General features: G+C 39.9%; 1 protein-coding gene across 2 annotated transcripts in view; it reads right to left on the reverse strand.

The window, feature by feature from the left end:
* The window catches only part of mafa (MAF bZIP transcription factor a), a 71,492-nt gene extending 61,829 nt beyond the window's left edge, over positions 1 to 9,663 (reverse strand). The window contains exons 1-2 of one of the 2 annotated variants that reach the window (XM_058088628.2): positions 8,294 to 9,662; positions 1,204 to 1,269 (exon numbers count right to left, since the gene is read on the reverse strand). In XM_058088628.2, the coding sequence (XP_057944611.1) occupies positions 1,242 to 1,269; positions 8,294 to 9,288 (1,023 nt within the window). In that variant the 5' untranslated portion in view covers positions 9,289 to 9,662 and the 3' untranslated portion in view covers positions 1,204 to 1,241. Of the gene's footprint in view, positions 1 to 1,203; positions 1,270 to 6,677; positions 8,128 to 8,293 lie in introns of those variants that run through there. The other variant, XM_058088630.2, reaches the window with a different exon arrangement.
* Between the last annotated feature and the right edge of the window lie 18,134 nt (positions 9,664 to 27,797).

A 27,797-nucleotide genomic window follows, 5' to 3' on the forward strand; every position in this document is an offset into this window, starting at 1 on the left:
TGTTGTATGTGTCTAGTATCTCATTTACATTCAAATGACCGGGTATAATATTAATTGGTGAGGACAACGATTACATATCAGTACTTTTTAGTTTGCCCCAAGATTGAAATAAGATGGGAAATGGAAGTTAGAAGGAAATCAAGTAGCACAGTACAGTAAAACAATTTCTGCAGAATGTCTGATTTGTTCATCATCGACATTCATTGTTGAAACGGTTTTTCCCATAGGAAGCAATGGGGATTGTTTGCTGTAAGTGGATCGACTTGCATGCATCGCGCTTTAGTGTGTGTGCCTGGGAAGTTGTGTATGTGTAAATCTGTGTGCATATACAAAACAAAACACTACAAAAAATGGAGTCCTGCTACAGCACACCTCAGATACATAGTGGACTTGCTTGCTTGCTATCCCTTTAGACATGAAATAACAATCCTAGTCACCTTTACAATCGTATTACCCAATATAGTAGAAATAATACATGTAAATAAGCCATGAAAGACATAAATGACTCATGCTGAGATGAGTGATGGCTGGACACAAAGTGCCTTCTGGGGTTCAGAGTTGATTTTTACCTTACTGTGGGTTATGTCTGAATTGTAGTCTGTGTTTTTATTACTAGGCATTATTGTGAGAAAATTCAAACCTGCAATAAAAGCTTGTTTTTCTGCCAATCACCAAACATCACAGCAGCATTACTGACATCTAGTGACCAAAAAATACTACATATCACTCAGTGTCTTCTGAATGCCTTATACTTGGATTTTAGTTTATTTTGATTTTTTTTATGCTCAATGAGGTGAAAAAAATACATAAAATGTGCTTCAATGTGAATATTCTTTCACCTAGAAAAGGACACATTCAACCTTGGAACATCACGATTTATTAGTTAATATATTTTTTGAAAAACCGTGATAGAGTGAGGCTGTGAAATTGTAACCGCAAAGTGGTGAGACAACTATACTTAGAATTTATGATTGAATCCACCATGCAGGCACCTTTGCTATCACATCATTTCAGATTTGAAAAATACACTGTTGCCCTAGACGAGGTTAAAATAATCCTGTAACAATATATCACATTCAAGTTGAATATATCATTGAGCATATCAATTGTATTGAGACAGGATAAATCAAAGATATCTGCTATTGTCGCGAGAGGACTCTCCACTCTACACACACAAAAAGACTGAAAGACATGTGTTTTTACCTCAGGAAGCCAAGGGCACGGAGGAATGGGGTTTGAAATCACAGATGGAGGAATTTTCTGGATGACCTAGAGGAGCAGATAAGATTGGGGAGAAAAAAAACACAAGAGAGGATAAATGACGATCAAGGTAAATACACACTGTACCATTTGCTCTCATTCCTCTGTTTCTTCCAGCATGTGTCATTCTCTGCCACCCTGTCAAACACACACAATAAATGCACCAAACAATCACAAAGAAACAAATAGTTCCACTCCGAGAGAGAGATTCCCTCTCACCTTGTCTGTCTCGTGGAATACAGTACATGCATCACAGTAAGTGTGTGATGCAGAGGGAAATGTAAAAATTTGCATGCAAATAGACTTTACAGGCAGAGCCCCATGCATCAAAACACTCTAACCACCAGAGACAAAATATCTAACCACACTGTGTGTCTCTGCACACAGAAGACAAAATATATATATTTTTTACCTGCTCAGCTTATTAAATTTCACAATTAATTCTTCTATAAGGGACTATAATTTATCACACAGACAAATGAACTGTGACGCTTGGCATTTCTGGTCTTTGCTGCTGACACTTCATGAGAGACACTTTCATTTTCACCCCCCTCTAAAAGCACACCTCAAAGTAGGAGAGCAGGTGTGTTCGGAGTTCCTCCGACGCTCAATAAATGTTATGTGGAAATGTTCGCTTAGATCTCTGCTCCCTGTGCAGGGATGCCAAACGGGCCCAGAGAGGAAAATAGACTGCACTAAAGGAAAGTTTAAATCATTGCATTTTCAAATAAGTGCCACATAAATCTCTTTTACTGATTGTGTACAAACAGAGGCCTCTTAATTAGCTTCAAAATATTTCCCATTCAAATAATAAATAGCCTTTTTTTGTGCACTCACAGTTTTTGGAACCCACCGTTATGTGCATTTGCTGAGGGATGGTGTTGCATTTATTTAAGTCACCGGCTCTTGGTCTGGGTCCATTTACAGACATATAAAATTACCACAGCAGGTCCCGAGCACCTCATTACCAACATAACCTGCAGCCAGTCTTTCAAGGACAACTCTCTAATGACACCACACGTATCCGCTTAATGTCTATTTGAAGCACACTGTGACTTCCCTCTGTGGGGAGGAGAAAAAAAAGAGGAAATTTATAGAAATAGCTAAAGCATTCTCAGATTGAATAAGCACCTTAATGGATCCCTGATGTCAGTTTAATTCTAAAGGAGTTTAGTTTTTCCGCACTCTATCTCGCTCATATAGAATGACAGGAGACAGGATTTTCATTATCTTCATCATCTGCTGGAAATGTGTAAAAACAATCCGCAGATGTGACTGCCATTCAAGACACTTCTTATCTAAACTCTGCATATTTAAGACACGTATCACGATATTTATGTGCCTCAGTTTGTGTGAAACGAGTCATAAAGCACAATAATAAACTAAGGCAAAATAGAGTGTGCTACTTGGCTTCAAACAGAAAAGGTGCTGGTGATTCAATCTCAACTAGTTTGCTTGTTTCACTCTCGGGCATTCCTGATTTGGGTAGCATTAGGCCCTGTCCACATGGGAAGGCTGCTGGGATGTTTTTTTTTTTATTTGTTATTTATTTATTTTTTCCGCGGGTTGAAATAGTCAGCGTCCACCCTGTGCCGGAGTAGTAAATAGATGCATCCAGATGGGAACTGATCACTGGGTGACAAGAATGTAATATACAAGGCACACATTCATGCAGTGCTGTAAACAGACAGAACCATGGGCCACTGAAGAAGAAAGAACGCATGCGCATGAGTCCATCGTCTTTCCAGGGCACACCTAGACTTACGAGAAGTAGAATTACGCCTGTGAGTCATTTTAGAGAATAAGACAGTATAATATTAGGAGAATGTCGACTGGAGTCTGTGTCCGTGGAAATATTCAAATATTATGTTGGCTTTTTATCAAAGCTCACTTCTGGTCATGTGACAGAAACGAGGGGATGATGGGTCGGTGACATAGTTTTACATAAAAACGACAAGCCAATACTGCACGCCATTTTCCATTTTGGGTCACCCAGAACGCAATGACTGTGTAGATGAGAGCCTGAGACAATAAAAATATTTTGCCGTAAAACAGGAAAAAGGAGTTCAGAACTTTCAGAGATTCTCTCGTCTCTTTAACATTAATACTTAAAAAATAACAATTACTCTATTTATTGATTTAACCAATTTGTAGCTGTTGTCTCATTACAAATTGGCTATAAGATGACCTAAAATATTTCACCAAGGATGTTTGGTGGGGTACATTGTGGTCATCTACAACCATGCAGAGACTCTGCTGAGTAATGCCCAAATAGTTTCCAACCCAACTGTAAGCTATTTGAATTAGTGGAATTAAAAACCCAAATTTAGTTATAAGAGGAAAATTTTAAATTATCCGGAAAAATAAGGGAAAATGAGGGAAAGAAGGGACATTTCGGCAGAACCGGATAGGATTATTTTGTTTTCATGCAAGTTGAAAAGTGTAGGGTGCCAGTGAAAATGGGAGAGTTGACAGGTATGTACACCCCTCCTATCACAGGTCACATTCTTAACAAGCTGTCCAATATAAACCTGCTAACAAACTAGAGCTAACGATATTCTGTTGCACAACCAAACATTGTGCTTGTGTTTTTACTTATGCCGTATGACGCATCAAAGTCCAATAAAAAGCATAGCTGTTTAAGACAGGAAATGGGTGGGAAACAAAATGTGAATAATCTAGAATTGACTGGTTTCTGTGGCATGTCGGATGTGCTTGTCCATCTCATTTGGTGGGTTCTGGGTAAAGGAAATGAGCATGGAATCCCCAGGGCAGGGATTACTCTAATGACTTTGAAAGCAACCCTTTGTACTGTCACTTTTGACCTCCACTCGTCGTCCTCTCCAGAAGATGACAAGCGGATACGCACACATACATTAGTGGGCAAACATTCACGTGTTCACACGGCCTGATTGTGTGTGTATAATATACTGTATATACATGGTAGTGCGCCAAAAGAAGGTAGGTGGATATTCATCCACCCATTATTTATGTCTATTTATATCCTCAATTGGGTTGCTGATGTTTTAGATATGAATTATTGAAAATATAACTGAACCTTTATGTAAAAGAAAAAACTGAAAACTCGTACAGTGTTAACTGTCACCTTACTTTTGGCACAGCCTTTATGTGTGTATGTTACTACTACACATCAAACGCAACAAAAGTGCAGAGGAGTGGTTGTCCAGCCCAGGAACACAAAGTATTTAACAGAGGAGCCAACAATCAAAGATTGCCTATATAAAAGCAGTATTGCGTCTGCTTCTAGCTGAAGGACTGCTGCATGAAAAAATAAAATACAATTAGGATAAACACATTAAATGTCTCTGATGACGTACATTCTGCTTGTTGACTTGGGCTGCTTTAGACCTTGGCCACATGTTGCATGATGTTGCGTATCAGTAAACAGTTTTAACCTCTTAATTTGACAGAGGAGCACATCTTTCAAAGATTTTAACAATTCTGTAGAAAGGAGGATGTTGTATAAACTGTCTTGCAAATGTCATAATCACATAAGGAATACAATGCAGAACAATGTACGTATGTCCACTTATTGTCTGTGAGATTTTTTTCTGTGCGGAGATACTTAAAAAAAAAAACCATGCGTGTGTTATTATTTTTGCTTGAACTGATGTTTGCCAAACAAGGAAACAATCAAAATGAGCATGCAAACGAGTTGAAAGAGGACATCTTAACCAGAAACCCAATTTTCATTTTTTACATACCACTGCAAACCTCCAACACATGACTATAAAAGCTATTAAAAAGATTCTTTCTTTGAATTCACAAATATACCCTTTGAATGGGACTAAAGGACAACAATTATCCATCCTAAACTTCTTGAATACGTTACTCTTACATTGAAATGTGAAAGTAGCTGCACCGTGGCTCAGATCAAATAGATGCAATTAGATAAATTGAGGAAAAAGGAGGCTTGGCTGTGAATTGCGTAGCGTGTGCACGCATGCAAAGACGCGACAGTGGCACAGCTGCACAGAGCTGCGCTCTCGATTTATCATCCCTACATCGCAGGAGCTAGTGGGCCACACTACTATTAATCATCAGCAAAATCATTTAATTCAGCACAAGCCCAACTATTGTCTGTCTCTCCCCTCAGTCGGCTGTGCAAAACAGCGTGCACCTCTGAGGAAATCACTGCAATAAGAGCAGGCGTGGGTACCTAAAATGACCCAATGTGCAGCACATTTGTACTTGTTGGAGTCACAATGCATTTTTGTTGTAAAATTCAACTTAAAGCTACACAAAGGCGATGGACTCTAACATATGTAGCTTTGCTAGTTTTTATAAAGTGTTTTTTTTTTGCTTTTTTGGGGGGCTTTTCACAAGCAAAGTTGTAGGGTTTCATGAAAAATCCAGTCTCAACCTGCCCTCGGAAGCCTTCAGTGTTTGCTGACACTGTTTCATCAATGTAATTGTACTGGAACCATTAGAAGGAAAAGCATTCCCATGAGACTTTCTCTGTCCAAAAACTTGAACAGTATGTTTTTGAGTTTAAAAGTTCAGTGACTTTCTGAAGAAATATTAATAGGAATTAATAGGAATCTAAAAGAAATGTCCCAAACCAAACAAATTACAAGATTGGGTTTCTTCTGCCCACTAGCATTGGCACCTTCTGCAGCGCCCCCTCCCTGCCTGACACCCCCCCAGACCCCTCCCGTATATCCCCCTCAACTCGGGCTCTGCTTTGAGCCAACATCCATGCAGGTCCTTTGCCAAACAGGATGAAGTAGGGTGGAATTGAAAGATCCACAAATAACAAAGTGTGAGCACACACTGTCCAAAACCTGACAACAGATCAAGCAACACGCAATGTGACATGCGGTGGGGGGGGGATAGGCAACATGCACCTATCACATCATGTAGAGAAATGCACTCATGTACACAAACATGAACATGAATTCATACTCTGATTAGAAAAAAAAAGAACACTCCATCGCTTGTAATTGGGAAAAAAAAAAGCATGGCTATGATGTATTAAAATGTATTATTATTTCACTGATTGCTATTTATTTTCATTTTTAGGCCAAAATAACATGGTTTAGTGTTTACGACTATCCATATCAAACCGTACACAATAAAAGCCACAGTGTGATTCCATCTAATTTATGTGTCATGTGGTTCTGTTGCATGTGTATTGAATATGTTTACATGCGGGACAGCTCTGCTTCTAATATTGTGTCTCAACTTAGCACACCATTTTTCTTTCATAATAATTTGGTGTAAATACCAGTTACTAAAACCATACTCCTGGGTGGTCTGGGGGAAAACAATGCATGACAAAAATAAATGGTGTACTGTTTTGTACAGCAGAACTCTTGATTGTTTTTTTGTTGTTTGTTTGGGATCACAATCCTGAGAACAAATAAAAGAAAAGTGAGAAACTTATTGAAGGCAATTATACATTTATTGCATATCATTTAATTGTATGAAATGACAAAACGAGCACATATGAACATCACATATGGTTAGTGAGTGAAATCATTTTGCACAGCAAAATATATATATTTATATATTTAGATGTATGTATGAAGAAAGATTAATTCACATATTCTTAAGAAGCAAAAGGAGCTCCCTCTTTTTTTTTCATTTGTACATGCAGGGTATCAATCCCTGACCTTCTAACAATGTCCAGACATTATCAATTATTAGAATTGTTATTGCTTAGCAAATTTTCTTTGAAGTCAACACAACCGTTTTTCCTGAAGTGATGATAAAAGTATTGCATGTTACAAAACACCCAACACGGGCCAAATAACTTGTGGAAAATACTTGTTCTTAACTCCCTGCCTTGTGATGACAGGCAAGAATGTTGAGTGCACTTCAGTCCAAATACTTCAAAAATTAAAAGCACAACAAGCGACCTTTGCTGAGCACATTCTCAGTTGTTAAAAAAAGATTGTGAAAATTTGTGTCGATTCTCACTGTGCAGTGAAGCTGCATGCTGCAAATGCAATGTACCATCCTGCTCACTGCATCCACTGGAGCCCAGCCAGTCGCTTCAAATCACGTCCAAATGCTTTTTGCTTGTGAACTGTATATTAGCAATCTTCACATGGTGGCACTTTTTTGTCTGTTTCTCAATTTACATTTATAAAACTTTGTACTTTATATTAGGCTTTCAAAATCAAATGCTGTCAAATGTACAGTGGGAATATATTTAAATAACAGTAAAAAAAATCAAATGCTAATTTCTTTTTTTTCTTTTCCTTCCCCTAGCCCCCATCAACCAGGACCCCTGTTGATCAACTTCCATCATATTCACTGCAGCTTAAAGGCGGTGGATGATGGTGCACTTCAACACAGCTGAAACGCAGTCGCACTGTACAAAGGTGGGAAAGTCCTGTCACTTTTTTGTATAGCTGTCCCAAAAAAGTGAGGGGGGCAGGAATGAAGTATGAATGCCATGCTGGACTCATCCCACAAAATAATAAAAAAGACATAGCAAAGTGAAATAAAACAATATAAAACATACATGTCCAGCATGCAGGATAGTTCAATACCTCTTTTGAGAAAAACAATGTATACATAAAGTCCTTTAACAAGCAAATGCATGAAATGGCTGGCAATCCTCTAAGTTTGGCAAACACAACAAAATGTCAAATGAATGCACTTGAACATGTATCTGCATACTGGTTTCAAACTTTAAAAAAGATGGCAAGGGCAAATTAAGTGCAGGCATGCACTTCTGCTTGGATCTTTAGACACAGCAAGTCTAACAATTGTCACAAAAAGGTGGTTTATGATAGACAAAGTAGACTAAATGAGAGTTCTATCTGGGTAGAATTTGTCCCAGCAGAATGAAAAACAGCTCTCCACATCTAAATTGCAGTCACAGACTTGAGCAACCTGTTTGAAATGTGCAAAATGAAACAAAAAGTTGACAAATTAGTTCTTATTGGGCATTTGTGCCAAATGGAGAATGGAAAAAAGTTCAAATGGAAACTTTTAAAGCGGGGCTGAGAAACTCAACTCTTTCTTTTTCTCTTTTTTGCACGAATATGTGGAGACTCACATGAAAAACTCCGGGGATGAAGGGTTGTTGTCACTGCTCGAACCACTTTCTCTGAAGCCGTTGCCGATGAGCTTCTCATACTTTTCTTTGTACGCGTCCCTCTCCCGGACCAGCCTGGAGATCTCCTGCTTGAGGTGCTCCACTTGCTGCACCAGTTGCGTCTTCTCGCCCTCCAGGACGTGCCTCTGCTGGACCCGCTTGAAGCGGCACGACTGCGCGTAGCCTCGGTTCTTGAGGGTCCTCCTCTTCTGCTTGAGCCGGATCACTTCTTCCTTGCTGACCCCCCGCAGCTGCCGGTTGAGCTCCCGCACGGACATGGTCACCAGCTGCTCGTCTGAGAAGCGGTCATCCAGGCGCATGTGCGGGTGGTTTGTCCCGGAGGCGCCGTTGGACTGGACGCCGGGCGCCTGGTGGTGGTGGCCGCCTCCGCCGCCTCCTGGCCCGCTGTGGTTGTGGTGGTGATGGTGGTGGTGGTGGTGCGGAGCACCGTTCTGAGCGGCGGCAGCAGCGATGACCGCCGACACCACCGCCGCGGCTGAGCCCATCTCTTCCCCGGCCATGGCGCCTCCCGGGCCGGCTGCGCCTGCGAACTGTTGGCCTCTGGCGTAGCCATCGAACGACTGGAGCTGGTGGCTGCTGTTGATGAGCGCCTCGACCGCGTCCTCGGGGCTGAAGCCCAGCGCCTCTGGATTGAGTTGCTGTTGGTAACCGGACATCCAGTAGAAGTCCTCTATGTGTGTCTTCTGCTCGCTCCCCGAGCCCGGACTGGGTGCCGAGAAGCTCGGGGAGGGGGGCACCGAGCTGCAAGGCGTGCTCATCGGCGTGGAAGACAATGATCCCCCGGCGATGAGGCGGCTGCACTGGCTGATGTTGCGATCGGGCTCCACAGGCTCCTTTTTCACTTCAAACTTCATCAGATCGAAGTCATTAACATATTCCATGGCCAGGGGACTGGTGGGCAGGTCGGAGTTGCTCATTGCCAGCTCTGATGCCATCCTCTTGCTGCTGCTCACAGTCCTCCAAGCGGGCTGAAGAGCAGCTGTCACGCCGGGCTGGTTGGCGAGAACGTGAGCCAGTTTGACTTTTTGGGTAGTTTTGCTTTTTAAGGCGTCACAAAGAGTTTCTCTGCGTCCTGGACTACTTTGGCCTTGCTTGGCGGAGTCTGTCGCGCACACACGCCGGCCGGTGCCGCGCACACAAGGAGCGGAGTCCCTTCTCGGCGTGCGTGTTGTATTTCAAACATTTAACACAACTTTTCACGCGCCTTTTTCTCACGGAGACATCGCCACACAATGCAGCCCTGGAGCGAATGAGCGAGCAGGAGAGGGGTGGACGCTGGAGAGATTTTTGCCAAACAGGCATCACACAGCAGTTTAAGAGCTTTAGAGCGCACATGACGTCAGGCTGCAAGTGGGAAATTGTCTCGGATGAGGAACCAATGGGGTCGCACACTCCGTGAGCTAATTAGCATATTAGTCGACTACACACACACCAACCCCCACACCCCCCCTTCTCATGTCACCTGTCAAAGACCATCAGCTGACACTCAGCTGGGAAGTAACCTCTCTTTTGAGTTAGTTAGCAGAACAGTATAATACTATATTATACACCTGGTTCATTCATTTCAATGGAAAGAAAAAGCACGTGTTTTTTAATGCATTGCTGTTTGGAGCAATACCACTTTGTTAGGTTTCTTGAAATTAATGTATTTTTCTTTGCTATAGCTGTCCAAACCAATTGATAACATACATATATATATTTAAAACATATATGGCAGAGTTGCGTGATTGATTTCTGCATTTATTACAGTTTATATGTGAGAACGTGGCTGGAAAAGGAAGAAAAAAAGTTAATTTGAGAGGATGGGCCATGTGCTTGCGCACCATTATAAAACTCAACACTGCCACCTTTTGGACATGTCAGGTACTATTTTTAAATCAAATCACTTCTAACAAGCTTTCAATAAGGTTTAATGTATTTTTGAACTCCTTAACATGATAATAAAATTAATTTGAGCATTTATCTATACCACCTGTCCTCACTTGGATCACAGGTGAGCTGGATCTCATTCCAGCTGATTTCCAGTGAGAGGCGGGGTACACCCTGGACTGGTCACAGGACAAATATAAATAACCAACCATTCACACTCACATTCACACATACGGAAGACTTAGTCTCCAATTAGCCTAACATGCATGTTTTGGGGCTGTGGGAGGAAGCTGAACTACTTGGGGAAAAACCAGGACAGTACAAGGAGAACATGCAAACTCCATACACTCCAGTAGTGATTTGAAACCTGATCTCTTACAGATGTGGTAACCAGTATTCCACTGCGCTAATATTTACAAATATACACATTATGTCATTAGCAACCCGTCTAAGATGAAGTTATTGTGTGTGAACATGAACCATGTGTTCCATCCAAACTGATCCCACGGCCATAAAGTGACATTTTATCTAAGCACCAGTGTTGCAGGGCGGTCATATAATCAGCTGGTTTTCATTGCGCTTTATCTCAGTTCAGAGGTCTCCTACTTTTCACTCAACTTGTGTACAACACAGCCATAAGACTGCTGTACAATACTGCAAGTATGTGACCCCGCGCTGCTCCCTTTTCACCTTTATGTCCTATCTTGTTAAGTCATTTTTAGCCTTCACTGTCAGAAGATAGTGTCTTCTCCATAATGCTCATTCACTCGCAGTAACAAGACCAGGATGGCATTGCATTCATGTGGAATTTAGTATCGTTTGCATGAGTTCCCCATTGTGCGCTCCATAATGGCAAAAATGCAGTAAACGGAGGGCACATGGCACATTCAGTAAAAATGCTGCAAGGGAGTGAAGCTGACTGACACGGTGCTTGTAAATAATTTCTCGACAATTTGGCCAGTTTCTCACTCTTAGGAAATGGTGTATTTTAGATTTGTTGTGTTTTTGCCTTTTGTCTGCCTAAAAGCTAATAAATAGCCACAAAATGAGGGCACTGGCCAAGGAAGTTTCAGTCTGAAACCAGCATGTTTCCTTTGTATCAATATTGAGACAGGCGAGTGGTTTTGTGAACATGTTCCTTATTTTATCAGTTCATAATGCATACATGTTAATGTCCACAAATCAGACAATGTGCAGGTAAAACATACCACTGAAGGTCTCCAGTTTAATGTTAATCCAGTTCTTTGCTGTGGTGTATTTTAGGCTAAATTAGCCAATTCCCTGCAAACCAGGACCCATTTTGTGACATAATCCTGATAAACTCTTGGCACTTGGCATTCTGTTCAACTCTTTTCTGTTACACGTTGTGCCTAGGTTCATATTGTCTAGCTCCGATACAACAATGAAGTGAGTGCAGACACATCCTGTGTTTCCACATCAATACAGCACTCTGATTTTTGGATTAGACAAAATCTCAACTACAGGCCTATTGTTTCTATTTCCACGCTGTTGCCCTGTCATCTGTTTGGGCTTACCTGCACAGCAGTGGCCCGTTCCCCGGGGTACGTCCACAGCAGAGCGAGACTAATACACAAACGAAGGGAGAGCTCATTAGTCATGACAGAAGAAAGTGGCAGAGCTAAATTAGCTGCTTTTGTGCTGGCTGAAGTTATTGATGATGCCTAGCAAGCAGAGATGTGCACGGAGAGAAGAGAAGGAATCAAACCACCTAGTGCACTGGAGGATGTGGAAGAGCCCAAAAAAATAAGTTTGTAATATAATATGTCTGCGATGTCTCATTTATTTTGGCCATTTGTAATAGAATACATCTGAAACCATAGCAACCACTTTAAATAGGATAGGAACTACTGGCAAGTGTGGCAATTTTTTTTGCCACCAGTGGCCTCATTAATGCAGTCTGTCATTGTTTCCACAAGCATTTTACCATGCATGACACTAATGGGTATTTATCACGTACCTCTGGACAGAAACATGCTTAATATGAAAATGCCTGAAGAGTAAAACACATTGAAACAAAAAGGAGTAAAGTCTATTTCAAAAACACATGCACAGTTATTATAAAGTTTAAAGTAAAGTATTTCTCATGTAATGAGACGTATGCTTCAGGATTATTGCTTTTCTATTAGAAATGGAAGTTTAAACTTGGTATGGGCATAATAATCACTGTGTGAAATTGACTCTCAATAAATAGCATTTCCACACAAGTGAAGCCAAAATGGAATGTCCTACTTGGCTACTACCGGCAGAGGTGCTGTTTAGTCTCAGGTAGTTTGCTGTATGAAGAAGCAATAACCTGATGTCAGCTATGACAAGTTGTGCCTCAACAGCAAGCGTGATCAATATACAGTTGTCCCTCACTACATCGCATTTCCAAACATCACTACCTTACATCGCTGGTGGTCAGGTCTGGAACTAATTACACGGAATAAACGAGGGGAAACTGTACAGCAAGGAAAGCAACACAAGTCACAAACAATACCAAGTATGAAGCTTGGAAGATTGACTTCCACAACGAGGAAACACAATAGATGAATGTTTTTTCTGTGTTTTTACAGGAAATGGAAATAGCTTTTAGGAATACAACAGGATATATGAAAACATAGTCCAACAAACAAAGTGGTCCAAACAACTTACAAGAAAAAACGTAAGCAAAAGTCAACTGGAACATTACGCTGAATGCAACATAGGAATGGAAAATATATTAATAAAATGTAATTCAGTAATTGTAAAAGGTGAAGGAAATTAGTCAAAAATCTATTTATAACCGCAACAAAGAAAATTCCTAATTGACCGTATTTTCTGGTGTATGAGACACACCGGTGTTGAAGCCTCACCTGCTCAATTTAGAAAAAAAATGCACAGATTTGTGCATATATGGATGCACTTGACTATAAACCGCACATATCCACGTCATGAAATGGCCTATTATGGCATGCACAAGTCCATGAGGACTAGGTACCTCTTTATTTGACAGGAGCCAATCATGATGTATGGGAAAACTCATGACAACCCATCAGAAATTGCCGGGACAGTCTGACTCATGTTGTCATCTCAGAATAAAACAATAAAATCATCACACAGTAACTTAACACCCTAGAGGTAGATAGGAAATATACAAGTATAGAGGTGCTGCAATGATTCATTGAGCTGCGTCTGTCGACCAGAGGGAGCTCCCCCTTCCAATGGGTTGACAAGCTTGTCATGAGTTCCCTTATAATTCGTGATTGGCTCCTGCCGAAGAAAGAACTGCCGTTTCCTCACTGACTCGTGAGGAGCACAGTATTTAAACGATAAATAGTAGTTCTGCAGTAAAGGAAATGTCACAAGATTAGAACATGACCATAAGCTGCAGGGTTCAAAGTTTAAGAAAAGCATAGCTGCTTCAACATTGGAAATTACTGTATTTATTTTTACTGTAGTATGTGCATAATTTCTGCAGAAAAATCTAAATCTAAAAAGAATGAGTGTTAGTGAATTGTGAGTGTCAGGCTTGAACTCCTCTCACACTGTTGAACGATAGAAGTGGCTGAGTGGAGAGAGCATAGGTCACTGAATTGTTTGCTAGATGTCTGTTTGTTAGTCTGCGCGTGTGTGTGTCCAGACAGCTATCTAATCAGCCTATACACTTGCATTCCATCACTTTTGCATTCTGCCCTTAACCTCAGCCCCTTTATGTATCACCACTGGTGATGACCTGAGAGTTCATAAAGCCTCTGCAGAGTCATACAACTTTTAAAATACAGTATATACTAACCTTTTTGAACGCTCTTTGCATTTCCCTCTGTTGAAAGTGTTGCCCTGCACCTCAACAATCAACAGTTGAGTGAGAACAACAAAGCTGGAATATTAATTTTCACCCTAGCAACAGAATGTGGGCACAGCCATGTCATAATGACCCTAATCCATTAGTCAGGAGAAGGGTGAGGCTGAAGAGGGTGCAACACAGGACAGAACAGACACAAGAAGGCCACAAGGAGAGCAGATTTGGACTCTTTAGGTGGATTTTGGATAGCATCTCTGACATTGGTGGCAAGTATTTGTCCCAGTTTGACAGGATGACTTTGTCTTTCGTCTGGAGGTGTGAGCGCTTCATGAGGATGACAGCAGTTTGGACATTTACCGCTGCACATGTATCCCCCTGCGTCCCATACACCACGTGTCAAATTCCAGATTAATTCTGCAGACCACAAATCTAGACTGTCTGGTATGTAAAACAATCAAAGGCAGCCAGTCAATATTGCTAAACAAATTAGCTATAATTACAGTCACATAAAAACATAAAGCACTGATTTATCATCATGTGTAAGGCTAATATGTATAGCACATTATTGATATATGAGCTTTCAAGGGTTAACATGCTTTCACACAACATGGACTTTGCAACTATGAGAGCATGTATGTGACGTGGCCATGTTTACCTGTGTGTGTGTGTGTGTGTGTGTGCTAGTGTGTGCATGTCACTGCCTATGTTGATATGCAGTGTTTGACTTTGATGATTTCATATGAAAGCACATATTGTATACGGTACACAGAACTTGTCTTCTGTAAGTGATATAAAATGATATAGAATGATAAGTCATTTGTAAAAGGGGGGAGAACCATTTTGTGGTTGAATACAGCATATCAGTAAAAAAAAAAGTATGCATGTATTGTATTTGCCTATTGTACATATTTTTGCCTAAATTAAGCATTTTCAAGAATACAAATGGCTTCATCAACTAAAATAAAAAAAACATTAGAACGATGCATTCAAATTATGAATGTAGTATTCTACATTGGCCACTAAGTGTCAGTAATTGTTCGGTGAGACAAGCACCCTTGAACGCTATCTCGAATAGAAAGACTTGATGAGGCGGACAAAAAATATGTTGCACGTCATCACTAAAGAGTTGCACTAGAACACACTTCAGCAGTGTGTAAATTTGTAGTTTCCACTTGTGTAGCGCTTTTTATCTTCCAAGGTACTCACGGCACTGTTTTATTCCGTTTTTATTTATGCATGTTATTATACACTTTCGTACTGCACGTTTGACCTTTTAGCAGAAAATTAAAAAAATTGCAGCGTGTGTGTCATCTTTATTTGTAATGTTGGAAATGCCAATGCCAATCATAACATACCTGTAGATACAGTGTAATATAAATAAATTATAAATAGCCTACTTTGAAATTGAAATTATAATATCTGTAAAATATGCACATAAAACAGGTCCTCCCTACTTATTGACCATTAGCAATCGGACTAAAGTAGCCAAAACTACCAATCTGTAGTTAGGGTGTAACCAGAGTAAAAGTGTTGCCCAAAATGTGAATTGCTAATGCCCCCTTGGAAGGAACCAGCGGATTATTCACCATGGCAACCTACCCCCATGAAGCCCAACTGCTAGCCTCAAATATTGTATGTATACAGGCATTCTCGGGCTCCCGCATAACGGTAAATATATGCTTCAATACCCCTGCTTATGCCTGAATATCTCAGAAGTATGTGGCTGCATGCAGGGACAGATGGTCACGCTGTCGTTACAATAGCAATCATTGAATGTATATCCTAACGTTAAACTTTGGCAAATTGTTACCGACAGCTGACAGCTATCATGTTTGTGTCTGTTATGTGGGGCATAGAGTACATGCTTGTAGCAGGCATATAGTACTTGTAGCACTATCTGGGCAGCTGTATTATGTAATGTTGCAAAAAAACTTTGTCTATATAGTTAATAATAAAGGTTTTACGAGGAAAGATATACAAGAGCACAATGGTTACTGGTTGCTAATTATTTTGAACTAAACAAGGCTTGACTGGATAAGCAGTATTACACAAAAATTAAAATATGACAATGACAAAGAAACTTTACAGAAGGGAAACTGCATTGGGCTATGGGCTAAAACAAAATGTAGGAGGTTAAGATGTGTTTTTCAAGGTGTCTAATATCCAATCCATAATGAAACTCAATGAAGGTTTGTACTCTTGTCCAGTGGCCATGCTTTTGTTCATCAAAATGTGCTTCAAAGTAAAACATACTTACAAAGTCAGTTTCTACCAGTGAACACATCATGATCACACAGACGAAAACAAGACCCAATGACGCAAATCTTTTCCCAAATGCATACCCGCTTGCACAAATGCAGAGATGCACATGCACATGCGCATGCCCATAGCCTAATGAGAGATTTTCTGACCTTTCTCTGCGTACCCCTGGAGAATATTGATGAATCCCCTTTTAAAAATAACTCTCGCCTTGTAGGGTCATTAAATGATTTACAGTTATTTCACAAACGCATAATTATTGCATTTATTATGCTTGGGACTGGAGAGGGTTATGATTGGACCTAGTAGTGCACACAAGCATGCATAAAAGTTGATTTTCTATTTAAAAAAATACTACATAGTATGTATCCCAAGAATGTATTGGTCACAATAAACTTAAGCATATGTACTACAGTTAGGAATCCTTTCGAGAAGAGGTGTTAGATGCAGATCTAATCAACTTTTCTAATTATAGGATTTTACTGACATTTGAGGCGTATATTGTTGTAAATTTGAAACTTATATGAGGTAAACCTTTGCCCTGCAGAAACGTGATTAGACACATTTTGTTCCCTCTCAGATCATCACTATTGTCTTTGTCCAATAAGACTTGATCTAAAATGGTAATCTACATCATTACAACTAAATTCATTTTATGTCGGATGGCATTAAGACTAACGACCACGACGAAATAGCAGGGTTATGGAATTATCTTAATCAGAGACATCTGACCCGCAAATGTGCATCACCTCTGTCTTTGTGCTGCCTCTGAAATTGCCATTATTACTAAGGCCTTGGTCTGTTTCAATACTACATGGTGTATGTGTCCACGTTAATGATGTTCTCTCAATTGTTACACAGATAAGCTGGTTAAAATGTCATCTGACTGTGACTGAGCGTGGGTCCTCCACAACTCCCTGTGAGCAAAACTGAGCTCTGCATTCAGCTTTAACACCAAACTCAACAAATGTAGATAATTTTCATAATTGTTTGAAAAACATTTAATTACACTGTAAAGTGAATTACATATCTGAAGTCATGAGTGATTCTGAATGAAAAGTTTATCATTCATTCATTATTTTATTTTTTCCCCATTATGATAGGGTCAGGCTGCACGGCCAACAAGTGGTTAGCACGCAGGACTCACAGCTAGGAGACCCAAGTTCAATTCCACCCTCGGCCATCTCTGTGTAGAGTCTGCATGTTCTCCCTGTGCATGTGTGGGTTTCCTCCCACATTCCAAAAACATGCTAGGTTAATTGGCTACTCCAAATTGTCCATAGGTGTGAATGTGAGTGTGAATGGTTGTTTGTCTATATGTGCCCTGTGATTGGCTGGTGACCAGTCCAGGGTGTACCCCGCCTCTCGCTGAAGACAGCTGTGATAGGCTCCAGCACCCCCATGACCCTTGTGAGGATAAGCAGTAGAAAATGAATGAATGATAGTGTCTGCCTGACATGCCTCTCTTGGCCACGTCACTGGTCCCCATAGCAAACAATCACTTAAGGGTTCCTGGATGACCCAACACTATTATAGTCCACAAAGATAGGGCAAGCCAATGTGACAGTGACAAAGATACATGTGTACCATATACATGACTGTGGAGCTATTTCAAAATACTACAAATTGTTGTTGTTGCTGATTAATAGTGGACTTAATATTTTTACATTATTGCAATATGACATATTCATTTCAAGTAGTTCAATGAAGAATAAGGTGTCAGTGGCCAAACTGGTGGAACGAGACCGCAGTTACAGGGCAGATGTGCCACCAGGACTGTAAAAATCCCCCTTTTTTGGAATCTTGAAGGTAAAGGAACACTGAATTTTTATTTTTTATTTTGCCCATCTCCACAATCCTTACATGAATCATGAGCACACATATTTCCCTTTTCTGTCCGTCCGAAAAAGTCAGCATGATATTGATTTGTGATACAAGGGGCACATAGCACATGACAATCCAACACAGTCCATCTAGCCGTGAATAAACAAAACATGGAATGTTGGCTAATACTTGTCTATTCATAGTTGTTCTTACGGTAGTTCTTGTTTGTTAGTCAGTACAAATTGGTGTCCTATCGCATTGTTAGCTGCTACAAGAACAATGTCGCTGTAGCTTGGTTTGTATACAGGTAAGTTTTGTAAATAGAATTGTTTTTTTAAGGCTTTATAGTTGGAATTGGTGTGTCTCGTTATGTGCATTGTTAGCTGCCACATGCTGGCGGTTTTTCTCTCTTTAGAATGCACAGTTTTTGGAAAGTCCCTCATCTGTAATCCTCACACCTGCACCTCTCACAGTAATGGGAGTCTTCCTTTCGCTCTCTTTGCACCCCAGCTGTGCGTTGGAGAAAAAGTCAAACGTTGGGTGCGTCCAAATTGTAGTCTAGTAAACTTACGTCATTCTATGAGTGGAAGCAACAGCAACAGCTGCATCCCTTCGGCCATTTCACTTCCTGGTAGCCCAAAGGCCTCAAGGCAGAAGAGGGTAAATTTGCACATTCTAGTTGCCTATCAAAAACGTTTCTTTTTGGCGCTTCATGTGGCTCTACCCTCCTAGAAGTACAGCCTGGACATGTGTGGGCAATGGCCTCAACATAAAGTAAACGGAAGCTGTAGGGTTATATGCGGTGACACTATTATGTGGTTAAATCTAGAGTATACAAGCCTACAGTTTGTATAGTTAGATCCTTTCCTGCGGAACAATGAGTCTCCAAGCTTGTCTGACAGAGCCAGAGAGTGCATGCGTGTGTGTGTGTATTTTGCACGTCTGCATATGTGATAGAACGTGACAAATGACTCTACATCCTTACATTTGTAGACAAACTTTAAGCTTCTATTGTAGGCGCTGTTTGTGATTCTCGTGAGATAATTAGCATTGTGTTATAATAACCTCCCTAAGGACGTTCTATGTTTTTATAGTCGTTAGTGAACAGGATTACCCCAAAACTACTAAATCCATTTTTGCTTGGGGTGGGCATCAAAACCAATTAGTTAATTTATTGATCTCTGAGAACTCTGCCGACTGCGTGGTATGGATTCCTGATGAATCACATTATGAATAAACTACAATCCAGCAGAGGCACTGTTGATTCATTTTCCACAAACCTGCTCGAAGCTTGTGTCCATGTTGACATATTCATATTTCTCAAACATAGAACTGCATGTACATGGTTTATTTTTGTATTGTGTGTGTCGAAAAACTACACAACCAGTGCCTGTCACCAGCTTACAAGCCTTGATTGTATCAACTGATGCACATTTATTTAAATGCAAAAAAACATATTGTAAAAAAAAAAACACATTATACTGCATATTTGAGAATCTTCTCTAGACATCACATGTTTTGCAAAGCATTTAGTCCAGTTAGTGACTGTTTATGCTTGGCCGGTATCAAATTGACTAATAAAAGCTCATCATCCAAATTGCTATCTGTGACTGCACAGCTTTGGGGTCAGAGTTCACATGCACAATGACAGTCAGTAAGTCGGAGCACATCTTTGGACCAGTTTGACATTCCAGCCTGCAATTACAGCAGCAGGCCCACCAATCCAGACCAAAACACCTCCTCACTAAGACAATAGGCACCACTGTTTGCATACAAGAGCAATTCTCTTCACTTTGCTTCTGCTCCAGTCTTGACACTAAACTTAACTACTTCATTATTCATAAGAAGAATTCTTCGTCCTTGCTTGCTCTCACGTTAATGTAAAAGCATTGGGAACAAACAGTTTGGTATTAGTTTTTACTGTGTCTTCACTATCTCAGCATTACTTCTTAAATGTAATGGTCATATCATATCTGCTATCCATCTGTCGCCCATATCTGTCAAACCATCTCCCATTTCCACAGGAAACTTTCCCTTCCCCCTCCTGTTTAAGTAGCGTCTTGTAAATTTCCTGTATTTTAACTTTCATCATAAATAAAAAAATAAAAAATCCTCACTGATGCTGCAAGTGACGATGGTGACGGCATCCATGCCTGAGCCACAATCTGTGAGGATGTGGCGCAGCACGTTGGCATTGGGCAGTCGGTCTATTATCAGCTATTATTCACACTACATAATGATGTGTTAATGAGTCAAGACAGAATTTTGTGAGCGAAATGGGGTTTGTAATTCAGTACAGAATGAAATATTCAAGATGTAATGGAAATAGCAGCAATGCTTCTTAAGGTACTCTTGTAATTATACTTTCCCTGGGAAAACGCTCCATGTCATTGAGAACGCTTTCTCAGTCACTACAATAATACAGGGAATATGTGGACAATGTAATATATCTAACTGTAATATAACTAAAATAATGTTCAGTTTTTATCATCAGAAGTTGTTGTCTTGCAATATGCTTATTATTGTGTTTGTAGTTTGCATTTATTTGCAACTACAAGACACTGTACAAAAAGGCTAATACAGGAATTGGTTTCAAAAGCTGTTCACAAATGTCTAAATGCAGTTTCTAGACATAAAATAACACCATATGGTCACCTTTTCTTCTCGAGGAGCTGAGTGGTGGGAAGGCGGACAGGAAGTAACGTTTGTATTTCAAAGTAGAGTTTCAGTTTTGCATGGGTTATGTCCAAAACTCTACTCCATGTTTTTATTTGGGATTCTTATCTGAGATTATTATGGCTGAAGTGATATCAGTCAAACCTGCAATGAAAGCCTGTTGTTCGGGCCGTCAAGTCTGATTCTTGTGTGTCTCACCAAACATTACTGACATCTAGTATCCAGGATGGAATAATACATATCATCACAAAGTCTTTAAATGTGTCTTCCGAATGCCTTAGCGAGTGTTTACCTTAGTCGTGTGTATATTAGAATAACTGTCCACTGTATTCTGTAACTGTATAACTGTATTCGGAGTGTGTCATATATTTAAAGATACAGTCCAGTAACTATGTATTAGTTAATTCTAGGTTCTACAGTGCAGACAAAAAAATCAGTTTAACATGATGATGTTGAAAGAGACTGAGTAGTTCACTCTTAATTAGGCCATGTTGTAGCAGCTCGGGTCAATATCAATCAATGTGTGAAATGCTTTGGTGAGTGCTTGACCAGAAACAACTTTAAAAATACAATAAAGCAAACATGTCCCCCACACTTTGATGGAAGAAGTCTGTGTTTGCTACTGTTTGAGATGTTTGCAGCCAAGCTAGAATATCACTGAGCTGTGCAGCACTGATGTCCTGTGTAATCTTCTCAAAAGAACATCCGCTCCTCGTCTGTGTCTTCTGCTCCCACTCCATGCCAAGTTGAAGCCAAGACACCTCACTTTTTTATATTGCAGAATAGGCTGCTGCAAAGTATTTTTAACCCCCTCCCTCTCACAAACCACCATATAAAGTAAAAACTATAAATCATAATATAATTACAGCATAGATTGAACTCTTTTATCATCACCAGGAACCCTGGCTGGTAGAGACTTTGGACGACAGCTATGTGTTTCCTGTTGCGCCCCATTCAAGCTGTAGCTTGCTGTTAGAGGCATTAGTCCAGAGTGAACATATTGCAAGACACAAACCTGCAGACAAATGGCAGCCACACAAAGGCAGCAGGATGGATGCAATAAACATCAATGCATCTTATTTAATTGGCTTTTATGATTTAGGATGCTGCGTTACATCTGGCAGAAGGTGGAGTGCAGTGTCATTGCTCGTGTCTGTTGAACACAGTTTTCTTTGTACCAGGCTTGGGTATGTTTAACACATAAAGTCCACTTTGACCAGTGAGCTTTGTTCCCAAGCGATATACATGTATGTTTTCCTAGGAGCATGGCAGAATAGAAATCAGGAGCACTGACCAACCTCAACATGATGATTCTAACCTATTGTAATTCATAATAACCTCCACCTTGCATGAGAAACAACCAAAACAACTTGCAGTAACTACTTGCGCAACCTATAGACCTTATAAGTCGTATTATTACTTCCACCATTTAATTATAATACCACGTTGCACAATTCCTGTATATAATTACAATAACTGAAAATATGCTGCAATGTTAGTGTCGTATCATGAAGTGATGGCACACAAATGTGGAGGGCAGTGTGTGTACAGGCCATTGGAGGGCAGGGGACCAGTGTGACTGTGCCTTTTGTCAGGTTGCAGTTTACTTTTATTTAGTTAAAGGTAATACTCAAACAATTGTGTATCCCATTGTCTTTAAAATGCTTTAATTGTTTTGATTTAAATGTGATATTGAACAAATATAAGCAATAAACACAAAGAAAATGAGCTTTTACCTCCCTATGCAAAGGATTATTCAGTATAAAACCTCATTAATACCTTGCTGCAAATATTAGCAATAAAAGTTAACGTGCACATGTTGTACAGTTGCAGTCAAAGTAACATATTACTAAAAGAACATTGTTTTATTTCACATATGGGAGTTGAGATGCAGGATTTAGGCCATCAATGAAGACAAAGAGCTAGCATGCTGCCTCCATGTCTTTCAGCAGATTCCCACTAGACCAGTGGACACTATGTCATTGTCCCTTGCTGTGGGAGCTGTCATTTGGCCTGTGGCTTCCCGCATTTGTTTGGTTAAGCATGGGGCCACAGTTTTAGCTTTGTCTATGTGGGTTGAGGTTTTTTTTTTCGTTTGTTTTTTTAAAATAATTCTGACCAATTTTAACTCGTAACTGTTTAAGATCCACCAATCAGAGTGCGGACAGCTATCAAGCCAGTTGTGATGTAGTACTGAATCAATAGTCTGACGAGAAAACAGAGAAAAATCCATTCGTCTGGATAGTATAATGATTGATTCTTTCATTTCAAAAGTCATATCAGTGTGGTATGCAGATATGTGAAATAACAGCAAACGAACAAAGGGCAGTCCAATGTATTGATTATTTGATTACGCTCTTGCATACGTTGTTTGTTTGCTTCTACACCGCTGAAAACTACAACCACAATAATATACATATTTTTCAATTAAGTGTCACTTAAAGTCATAAATGTGAAAGATACATACTCAATAAACCATATTGTGTTTTAGCATTTTTGTTATGACATGTATAAGTAGAATGTCAGGTTATACCAAGCCTAACTGGAAACATCACTATAGCTGTGTTTTTTACTTCTTTAGGGTAACACAAATAGAGACAATATCATTATGATTTCAAGGGTAGACTGTTCCATTAATGCAGTGCATTTCAAATAGCGAGGTGCGCCTCCCTTTAGGGATACGGTGAACTGTTGGGGGAAGAGGGTGAGAGGCATAGAGTACTTTCAGTGTTAGTGCAGACCTGCCAACATGTGATCGTACCTAACATACAATTTGATTCTAGAATACGCTTGTTATATGTACTTCAATGTGACTCAAAAGGCAAAAATCTATTTCTGTAACTGCACTTTTAACTTCAATGGTCCATGCACCATCTCTTTACAAAATGTAATAGTAATTGGTTTGGTACTTTTTTGGTGTAATTATTGTATTACTACTATTTACTGGTTACTATGTAGGAAGAAAGCATTTAAAACAACGTTCGTGCTGACTATTGGTCAGGGTTTACCAACCCAGCATAGGGACGTCAGCTGGACATTGATACCCCTCCAGAACCAGTTAGACTGGACCATGCAGTCTGCTCTCAGTCAAAGATAACAAACTACAATTTGGCAGAGGAACGTGGGCAGGAAATACTGTACTGTATAATCAGAGGTCAAAGGTCACATGGGGTCAAGTACCCACCTTCGAGACAATGTGTTAAAAACACTCCCAGTGGGCAAAAGGGGGACGTTGTGGTGTTTGACAAGATAAAAAAAAACACAGGTCTGATTAAAAACAATGGTAGCCACAAAAACATTCATTCCTTCATTCATTTTCTACCCCTTATCCTCACGATGGTCACGGGGGGTGCTGGAGCCTATCTCAGCGCTACAAAAACATGTCTCTGAAATTCTTCTTTAAACATCATTGTCAGGAATTATTCTTTTCTTTATCGTAGTGTGTGCAGTTGTCTTAACCACAACCAAGGATTTATCATCTGCAGTGTAATTTGGAGAAAACAGCCTCATCAGGGGGAAAGACAATTAGTCCTTCAGCAAACAGCACGGATCAGTTGCTTTAATTAAACACCCTCCCCGTTCATTGCCTCTCCCCATGTTGCTTGTTGCCCTCTCTTTTATCTATCTTCTTTTTTCTTCTCATTTCTTTATCGCGATCGAATGTGGATTGTATTCGGTGGCCAGATGACACCCTAATAATTTGTTGTGCAGCCTGGTGAGCCTCTAACCAGTGGATTAGATGGATATCAGTCAGTGGGATAGTTTGTGGAGTTAGCGCTAACAGGATTTACCATCTACAGAGTATATCAAAGACAGGAGTCCTGCGCTAAGCACTAAGCACTTAACCAAATTAAAAAGTGACCCACAGGTGGGCTCACTGCACTTTTTGTGCCGATGGGCCATGACGCTAATTGCTTTCTAACTCTGTTACCAGTGCCATCAAATTACACTTGTCAATTAGAGTGAAGAGGAGTGTATGGAGGACCTGAGAGCTTATCCCACTCTTGCGCATTTTACTTTGTCATTATTGCACACTGGGCACACTGAGTCACAGAACCACAAAATACAACTTCTGCTAAGGTTCTCATTCTTTTCAAATGTCTCACTTATTTCAGCAATATCAAATTTCCCATTTAAAATAAACCGGAAGTGGGTGTGCTTTAACCGGAAATGGGCCGGCTTAATTCTGTACATTATTTTAAGTCTGAAATTGACATGGATTGATCAGAATATTTATTGTTTATTATTCAGCTATATGTGTACTGTGTATGCGTGTACGTGATCCTTGAGACATGCAAATATGACAAACAAGGAAATAATCTGTCAGCCTCGTTGATTGTATTTTTCTCAAAAAGCACCGTGTTCAGTACTACAATCAGTTTTCCAACTGACTTCATATCACCAGCAAGTAGACAAAAAAAAGAAAAAACATTGTTAACCGATGCAAGATCCTGCCTGCCATCTGCACCATGTAAGTTATGAAACAAGTTTAGGATTGCAAGGTGAATACTGCAACGCATTGAGAGTGGTGTAATATTTTACCATGCTTATGTCAGCCATACATGCAGATTTGTGGTACTGTGCAAGTGTACCTACCACTGTTTATATAGTCTTGAAAATTAACAAGAATCTGATATTGAAGGTGTTTTTATTATAAACAAACAATTTTCAAACAAAATCAGTTGTCTTGATAAAGAATTAAAAATTACCTATGCAGATTTGCGGTTTTGTAGTATTATTCTGCTAATATTGGGTCTGTCCATACAGAGTAGCTTTGGTTTAACATCTTCTACCCACCAAAAGGATTTCAATAATTGGTTTATTTTTATTTTTGTTTTTATCACTCCTCACTAATATTGGACTCATCCCTGAGATCTCCAGAGTACCGGAGTCTACACACACCACCATGCTATTAGGCGCCAGCTAAAACCACACAGACTCTCCTTTCCAAGCATTTTCTTCTCTGATGTGCGATCTTTGGTGAATAAAATGTACAAGAACGTCTTCATGGTTCTTGACTGGAAGTGTGGGCGTACCTTTCCTGGTAGAGTCACCACATCATGCGGGAAGAGAAGAAACAATAAAACTGAGACAACACAGCTGGAGAAGAAGATGAGCGAGGCAAGTGGTAACAGTCAGGGTAGTAATTCCAGTGCCTGTGGGTGCAGCTCAGCAAACGGCGGGAAGAGGCGATCGGTAACAGACATTCATTATATCTTAGGAAGAGGGCCAAATAACAGTGGCAAAAGGCAAGGGTTAGAACATTTGTGTTGTTTTTGTTTAGGGTCAAAGAGCGGTGCCATGTCCTGCTTTACGTACATGATTATACCTAACTTTCCTGTGTGCTAGAGGTTTCATTGACTACTTCAGGGAACTAAACTTTTGCACATGTGGTGCACCACACAAGCATCAAGTTGACTTTATCAACAAAAGGTTCACATCTGTAATACTAAAATAAATAATTCTATGTCTAATATTATTATACATGTTGGTATGCTGATATGATCTCGTGGTTGTACATTTACCACTGGCCTTTGTAGTACATTTTTTACGTCATTTTGTTATACAGCAGAGCCATGGGTAGCATCCTCTACTTTGCCTTGGTTTGCATACATTTTCTGGTTAATGTACAATATGTTCAATATGTCATGTTATTAATACACCGCATTAGTGCAACTGTCTTTTTAGGGCATTTTTATCACACAACGTATATATATTATTGTTTCCTATTCACTTGCTACTACATGGGGACATGAACTGTAGGTCAGCTGATCACCCGTCTATGATGTCATGGCAGACTCTGTAGTTCTTTGCTAACTAATACAGTTATGCCGCAAGTCTGTGAATACAAAACACATTTTTATAGTTTTCCAGTTATAGTTTTACTTGCATAAATCTTGAACGGATTAATTGGATTTACATTATTTACATTATTTCTTTTGGGAAAATTTAATTGGATTAGAGTACGTTTCATCAGGCCTTCTGGAACGGATAGATTTTTTCTAAAGTTCCAATTACACTAATCATTTTACATTGTAGAATACTGCCAATTTGGCGGTGTGCTTACGACTCATACAAACAATGAGTTAGCTATGCAAGTAAGTTGAACTTAAACCAGATGCAGTTGCAAATAGGATTGATGGTGATGATTTTGCTTGTTGTCTGTGCCTTTGTATGTACAGTATATATTTCTGTTTGTATTGTATGTATGTGCTGCAAAGTATGTATATACAGTACTGTATGCTGTCAACTTGCAGCCTCTCATGTTTCACTGTCTGCACCTTTACATGTTCAGGCATGTCCTATAGTCTGGGACTATTGCCAAGACAGGAAGACTGGTGTTTTAACCCTATGTGTTGTGGAACAGAGAAGGGAGTGCAGTGAAAAAAATATTGAAGATAAAACATACACACAAAATATATAGTATAGTATTATAGTATAAGTATGTCTGAAGTGTGTAAATGAAATAAATGGGTAAAGTCACTGGTGAGTGCTCTGCTGGTTTGCTGGGACTACAGTAGGTATAAAAAAATACTTTGTAACATTAGCCATCATTAAATGTACAGCCCAAGGGCACATCTTTTGGTCTACCACGGGGGAGGCTAAAGTCTTTCTCTGTTTATTTATTTATCAAATAATTTACATTTAAACCATTTATATTTGGGGAATTATATTGGCTAGATCTGATTCTTTCCCCAGGAAAATTTACATGCTTGGCCCAGTGTAAATTGTTTGTCACCGTTCTGGAACCAGTCCTGTGCAGATACACCCTGCAGGTATGCACGTGTGTGAGATAGCCGAGAGGATCAGCCATGAATGCCAGTCATTGCCCGGATGACAATTTGTCATTTGCAACTGTGAATAGAAAGATTCTGCCTGTTTTTCAAACCACAAATGGCAACATGTGCCAGCCGGTGGAATTTCTATACGTTTCGGTTTAAAAAGAAATATTAAGGTATTTATAAAAATACAAAACGGCAGTCTTGAGAGAGTCACACAGAGACCCTTTAAATATCCAAACAGCCAAGCTTA

The sequence above is a fragment of the Doryrhamphus excisus genome, linkage group LG13, assembly GCF_037039965.1.
Source record: "Doryrhamphus excisus strain RoL-2023G ecotype Guam linkage group LG13, RoL_Dexc_Guam_v1.1, whole genome shotgun sequence".
In the NCBI taxonomy this organism is placed as follows: domain Eukaryota; kingdom Metazoa; phylum Chordata; class Actinopteri; order Syngnathiformes; family Syngnathidae; genus Doryrhamphus; species Doryrhamphus excisus.